We start from the raw sequence: 7,500 nt of genomic DNA on the forward strand, positions 1-7,500 counted from the left end.
ACACACGCGCACACGCACCAACACACGCGCCAACACACGCACCAACACACGCACCAACACACGCACCAACACACGCACCAACACACGCACCAACACACGCACCAACACACGCACCAACACACGCACCAACACACGCACCAACACACGCACCAACACACGCACCAACACACGCACCAACACACGCACCAACACACGCACCAACACACGCACCAACACACGCACCAACACACGCACCAACACACGCACCAACACACGCACCAACACACGCACCAACACACGCACCAACACACGCACCAACACACGCACCAACACACGCACCAACACACGCACCAACACACGCACCAACACACGCACCAACACACGCACCAACACACGCACCAACACACGCACCAACACACGCACCAACACACGCACCAACACACGCACCAACACACGCACCAACACACGCACCAACACACGCACCAACACACGCACCAGCACACGCGCCAACACACGCACCAACACGCGCACCAACACACGCACCAGCACACGCACCAACGCACGCACCAACACGCGCGCCAACACACGCACCAACACGCGCACCAACACACGCACCAGCACACGCACCAACACACGCACCAACACACGCACCAACACACGCACCAACACACGCACCAGCACACGCACCAACACACGCACCAACACACGCACCAACACACGCACCAACACACGCACCAACACACGCACCAACACACGCACAAACACACGCACCAACACACGCACCAACACACGCCCCAACCCACGCACCAACACACGCACCAACACACGCACCAACACACGCACCAACACACGCACCAACACACGCACCACCACACGCACCACCACACGCACCACCACACGCACCACCACACGCACCACCACACGCACCACCACACGCACCAACACACGCACCAACACACGCACCAACACACGCACCAACACACGCACCAACACACGCACCAACACACGCACCAACACACGCACCAACACACGCACCAACACACGCACCAACACACGCACCAACACACGCACCAACACACGCACCAACACACGCACCAACACACGCACCAACACACGCACCAACACACGCACCAACACACGCACCAACACACGCACCAACACACGCACCAACACACGCACCAACACACGCACCAACACACGCACCAACACACGCACCAACACACGCACCAACACACGCACCAACACACGCACCAACACACGCACCAACACACGCACCAACACACGCACCAACACACGCACCAACACACGCACCAACACACGCACCAACACACGCACCAACACACGCACCAACACACGCACCAACACACGCACCAACACACGCACCAACGCACACGCACCAACGCACACGCACCAACGCACACGCACCAACGCACACGCACCAACGCACACGCACCAACGCACACGCACCAACACACGCGCACACGCACCAACACACGCGCACACGCACCAACACACGCGCCAACACACGCACCAACACACGCACCAACACACGCACCAACACACGCACCAACACACGCACCAACACACGCGCCAACGCACGCACCAACACACGCACCAACACACGCACCAACACACGCACCAACACACGCACCAACACACGCACCAACACACGCACCAACACACGCACCAACACACGCACCAACACACGCACCAACACACGCACCAACACACGCACCAACACACGCACCAACACACGCACCAACACACGCACCAACACACGCACCAACACACGCACCAACACACGCACCAACACTCGCACCAACACACGCACCAACGCACGCCCCAACACACACACCGACACACGCACCAACACACGCACCAACACACGCACCAACACACGCACCAACACACGCCCCAACACACGCACCAACACACGCACCAACACACGCACCAACACACGCACCAACACACGCACCAACACACGCACCAACACACGCACCAACACACGCACCAACACACGCACCAACACACGCACCAACACACGCACCAACACACGCACCAACACACGCACCAACACACGCACCAACACACGCACCAACACACGCACCAACACACGGACCAACACACGCACCAACACACGCACCAACACACGCACCAACACACGCACCAACACACGCACCAACACACGCACCAACACACGCACCAACACACGCACCAACACACGCACCAACACACGCACCAACACACGCACCAACACACGCACCAACACACGCACCAACACACGCACCAACACACGCACCAACACACGCACCAACACACGCACCAACACACGCACCAACACACGCACCAACACACGCACCAACACACGCACCAACACACGCACCAACACACGCACCAACACACGCACCAACACACGCACCAACACACGCACCAACACACGCACCAACACACGCACCAACACACGCACCAACACACGCACCAACACACGCACCCAACACACGCACCAACACACGCACCAACACACGCACCAACACACGCACCAACACACGCACCAACACACGCACCAACACACGCACCAACACACGCACCAACACACGCACCAACACACGGACCAACACACGCACCAACACACGCACCAACACACGCTCCAACACACGCACCAACACACGCACCAGCACACGGCCCAACACACGCACCAACACACGCACCAACACACGCACCAACACACGCACCAACACACGCACCAACACACGCACCAACGCACGCACCCAACACACGCACCCAACGCACGCACCAACACACGCACCAACACACGCACCAACACACGCACCAACACACGCACCAACACACGCACCAACACACGCACCAACACACGCACCAACACACGCACCAACACACGCACCAACACACGCACCAACACACGCACCAACACACGCACCAACACACGCACCAACACACGCACCAACACACGCACCAACACACGCGCCAACACACGCACCAACACGCGCACCAACACACGCACCAACACACGCACCAACACACGCACCAACACACGCACCAACACACGCACCAACACACGCACCAACACACGCACCAACACACGCGCACACGCACCAACACACGCGCACACGCACCAACACACGCGCACACGCACCAACACACGCGCACACGCACCAACACACGCGCACACGCACCAACACACGCGCACACGCACCAACACACGCGCACACGCACCAACACACGCGCACACGCACCAACACACGCGCACACGCACCAACACACGCGCACACGCACCAACACACGCGCACACGCACCAACACACGCGCACACGCACCAACACACGCGCACACGCACCAACACACGCGCACACGCACCAACACACGCGCACACGCACCAACACACGCGCACACGCACCAACACACGCGCACACGCACCAACACACGCGCACACGCACCAACACACGCGCACACGCACCAACACACGCGCACACGCACCAACACACGCGCACACGCACCAACACACGCGCACACGCACCAACACACGCGCACACGCACCAACACACGCGCACACGCACCAACACACGCGCACACGCACCAACACACGCGCGCACGCGCCAACACACGCGCACACGCACCAACACACACACACCACACACCACACACACACACACCACACACACACCACACACACCACACACTCCGCTCGCACACACACACCACACACCACACACACACACCACACACACACACCACACACACCCACCACACACACCACACACACACACCACACACACACACCACACACACACCACACACACACACACACACCCCCACACACCATTGATGTAGTGCAGGGCATGACACAACCACGCCAAATGGCTTCCCTCTGTGTTGAAGTTCCTTGTCCCTTGTTAAACAGTCACGAACTATGATAGTAACTTCATTTCAAATGTTAATTCGCTCTTGTTAAACCAATCAAATTGCCCACACGTTAATTGTTTTTGCATTAAATGCTAAACAGTGGCACTGCCAAGCAACAGTACCGGAGGTGCATTAAAAGTGCTTTGTCAATGTAAATCGAATTAAACTTATTGATGCAAACGATAATAATCATTGGTTTCGTTTGCCCAGGTGAAAATGACCGAGTCGTTAAGTGCCGTAAATGAAATGGCGAAGTTCATCAACATAGGAGGAGGAGGAGGAGGATTCGTTCACAAGGCGAATAAAAATAACTCTGTGTTTCATGTTCTCTAGGTTATGTGGTGTAAGTTCATGGTAAAAATAATATGTAACTTGGGATGTGATTTATTATTGAATTATCATTTGCACTGCCATTGCCCATGTGGGTACAAGTCATGTTGATTCTGTAATTATATACACACACACACACACACACACACACACACACACACACACACACACACACACACACACACACACACACACACACACACACACACACACACACACACACACACACACACACACACACACACACACACTGCCCTGATTGTGTTGCTCCTACTTGAGTCTTCTTTGGAATACAACACAATGCTGTGGGGTAGCCTCATTGGCTGAGGGTGTAGCTGTGCCACTGATGCAATGTCCTCTGTAGTTTAGGGCACATATTTGGAATTTGGCCAGAGTACTGGTGAGAGATCACCTACAACGGCACACAAATTGACGACTCGCCCTTCCCGTGAAACACTAGGATGACAGTTTATAGCTGGGTCTGGATTTGAACCCAGGCTTGACGGCTTGATTAAATCTAAGCAAGTATGCGTTCTGTTAAGCCATCTTGCCAGCCCTTGTACCTTAGAAAGAAACGGTTTTAGCACATTGGGTTTTTGTTTTGCCCCATTTTATGCTGCCTTGTTTGTGTTGTGCAAAGGAACTTACCAGCATCGGTAAAACGCCAGAGGGGATAATGCTGTCTTCGTGCCAGGACAGTGGCGTGCCTTCTGGCCCTGAGTGTTTTTATCCCTTGGGTACCAGGAGATGCGGAGTGGTGGTGCAGCTGCTGGAATTGGAGAAGCGGGTTGAACACCTACTGTTGTGGAGAGGCCAATGGGGTGGGTGGAGGGGTGCAGGTGGTGACTGTGCTTTGGTTTTGGACTGAAAGGAATGGGAGTGGAGAAGGTTGGGTGGGAGGGGAAGTTGGAGGTCCAGCGATAACGTGGTGGAGCCCAAAAGCAGACTGTCCAACATGGCGGGAGTTCAAGCTACGGTTGAGATCTCCGTTGCGCTACACAAGTTCTACAATATCGACCTTTTCCAGAGGGGGTGAGTGGAACAACACTGTATCTCTGAAACCATTTATTATCTTGCCAAAACAAAGTTTTGCAAGATATGTAAGTCAGCTTGTATGTTTTTTTTATTTTTTATTTTTTTGTTTGTCTGTAATCACGTATAAAAAATTCTGCAGAGCACAGTTATCAGAAATTTTTGTAACTTCGCATATCAGAGGCTTATAGAGGTCCCTTTCAGCGCACAAAATTTTGAAGGTCAAGGTCAAAGGTCAAGGTCACTTTGTCGCAAATCAGGGGAGTCGACGAAACCCTTATTTTTTGAGTAATTTTGATCGGATCGTCTTCAAACTTCATGGGAATATAGTTCATGGTCTGACACTCAGCTGATTAATTTTTGGTGGCGATTGGCCTTGACCTTCATGGTTAGTGCCTGAGGTCAAACATATTTGACCCCAAGGTCAAATTTTCAAGTTTTAGGAACCATATAGTGTAGTACCTCAAATTGAACACCTCGATGAGTGCTTTCTAGACATGTCAAGCTTGAGACATTATGACGTCATTTGGTGACGTTATGAGGCAAACACATATTTTTCATGGTTGCTCTGTAGAACGATTCTCATCGGAATCTCTCATAGGCAGATATTCCTCAAGGAGTCGCTCCTGGTGGATAGCAGCTCTGTTCACCTCAGTGTGACCTTAAAGAAGTCACACATGGTCACCTTTTGGCAAGATACGGGTCACCATGTGGGTGACATTGGTTTATTTTATTTTTATTTTTTTACATTTTTAAATCGCCTGATATTTTTTGCCTTCGTTGTGGTTATTCTGGCACGATGGAATTCTCTTTGCAGTAGCTTCTGCCACAAGGCAGGTATTCCCATTTCTGCTTTTTTATTGTCTGTTTGTTTGAACTACTGTTATTCTACAAACATACTACAGAGTAGATCTTTAAATGGATTGATTATTTTATTTTATTTTATTTTATTCATCTTTCCCCAATGTTTTGATATTCAAACCCACTTTGTTTACAATTACACGTTGTACCTTCAACACATCACCTGTGTTTTGTTCTATTTATTTACCTCTTTATTGTCTTTTACTTTCTGTCTACAAATTCCTTGTCTTGCATCAAATGGATTCATGTTGACAACTCTTGTGGCCTCCGTGTTTTCTGGTGAAAACAGGTGGAAATGGTTGTGTTGTTACTATATGAGCTGCAGCCATCTCATTACCCCCCTATCCTCGATTTTTTTTTTTCTTCCTCTTTTGAAAGAAAAAAACATTTATTGACAGGATAACCTGATACATGGCTATTGTATGGTTAGGGTTAGGATCAGCTTTTGAACCTTCCAGTCAACTTCTCAGGTCAACTGCTGGAAGATGGTGCAGTCCCTGGAGCTTCTGGGCCTCTTAATCTGTCATAACCTTTCTTGGGTGCACCGCATTGCCAAACTGCCCTCTAATACTGGCCCCGACCTCGATATTATCCATCGAGAAATGTCCGTTTTGACCTGCTCGTAGGTAATTACGTTGCAAGTATCATGGAGTATTGGTCCACACTCTTGTCTGGAGCAGCTGCATGCTTCTCTTGGAGGAGGTCCATCTCCAAGGCTCTCTGTGTTATTGGTATATATCTGTAGGAGGCAGAGTCCTGGCCAAGGTTTTTTTCTCACACCTTTAATCCAGGTTGGTGGAGTCAGTTTTTTTTTTTTTGTATCACCTCACTTCTGGCCTGGCTCTTTACCCTCTTGTACCTACATCCTTCCTTAGCCTTCGTAGGTCACACACTCTCTTCTTTGGTGAGAGCAAAAAAAGAGGGCAACAGACTGTCAAGAATCACACAACTTTTTATTCTCCCCAATTCTAAATTCACCTCCATTCCAAAATATTTATTTTCTCTCGTCTATGGAGCTGTCTCCCAATGTCTCCTTAGTCATGCCCCTCCCCCCAGTTCTTCAAGAATGTTGCCTTTCTCACCTTGTTCTTTCTCTCATAACCCTGCTCTCTTCTTCTCTCCCCAACCACCCCCCCTTTTCTCCCTCTCCAATTCCCCTCCCTCCCATCCCTTTCCTTTTTGCCACTCATGTGTGATGTCTTTGTCTCCCTTTTCCCTTTCGATCTGTTGGTTAGCTCCTCCCTTGACCTAGGTTTCTGAATATGGAGTCCAAATAAAGAAATCTCAACGTTGGACCCTTTTCAGGTGATATGCTAGTTCCCCCCCCCCCCCATGTGTATCAGCGATCATACTGGGGACTTATTGCTGGAACGTGCCA

General features: G+C 51.8%; 2 protein-coding genes across 6 annotated transcripts in view; both read left to right on the top strand.

Moving 5' to 3' along the window:
- LOC147017247 (uncharacterized) overlaps nt 1–4,863 on the top strand; it is a 14,733-nt gene extending 9,870 nt beyond the window's left edge. Inside the window, exons 6-9 of the mRNA XM_085847968.1 lie at nt 3–338; nt 617–1,322; nt 1,558–2,416; nt 4,353–4,863. Coding sequence (XP_085704094.1) covers nt 3–338; nt 617–1,322; nt 1,558–2,416; nt 4,353–4,507 — 2,056 coding nt within the window. The 3' untranslated portion in view covers nt 4,508–4,863. The remainder of the gene's footprint in view (nt 1–2; nt 339–616; nt 1,323–1,557; nt 2,417–4,352) is intronic.
- Nucleotides 1–7,500, top strand: part of LOC147017248 (protein FAM135A-like) — a 105,074-nt gene that overhangs the window by 1,231 nt on the left and 96,343 nt on the right. For 3 of the 5 annotated variants that reach the window (XM_085846702.1, XM_085846705.1, XM_085846701.1), the window contains exon 2: nt 4,974–5,261. In XM_085846702.1, the coding sequence (XP_085702828.1) occupies nt 5,185–5,261 (77 nt within the window). In that variant the 5' untranslated portion in view covers nt 4,974–5,184. Of the gene's footprint in view, nt 1–4,869; nt 5,262–7,500 lie in introns of those variants that run through there. The other 2 variants (XM_085846703.1, XM_085846708.1) reach the window with 2 other exon arrangements.

The sequence above is a fragment of the Eptatretus burgeri genome, chromosome 11 (genome assembly GCF_056783735.1).
Source record: "Eptatretus burgeri isolate ZD-2024b chromosome 11, Ebu_testis_v1, whole genome shotgun sequence".
NCBI classification, from domain to species: Eukaryota; Metazoa; Chordata; class Myxini; order Myxiniformes; family Myxinidae; genus Eptatretus; species Eptatretus burgeri.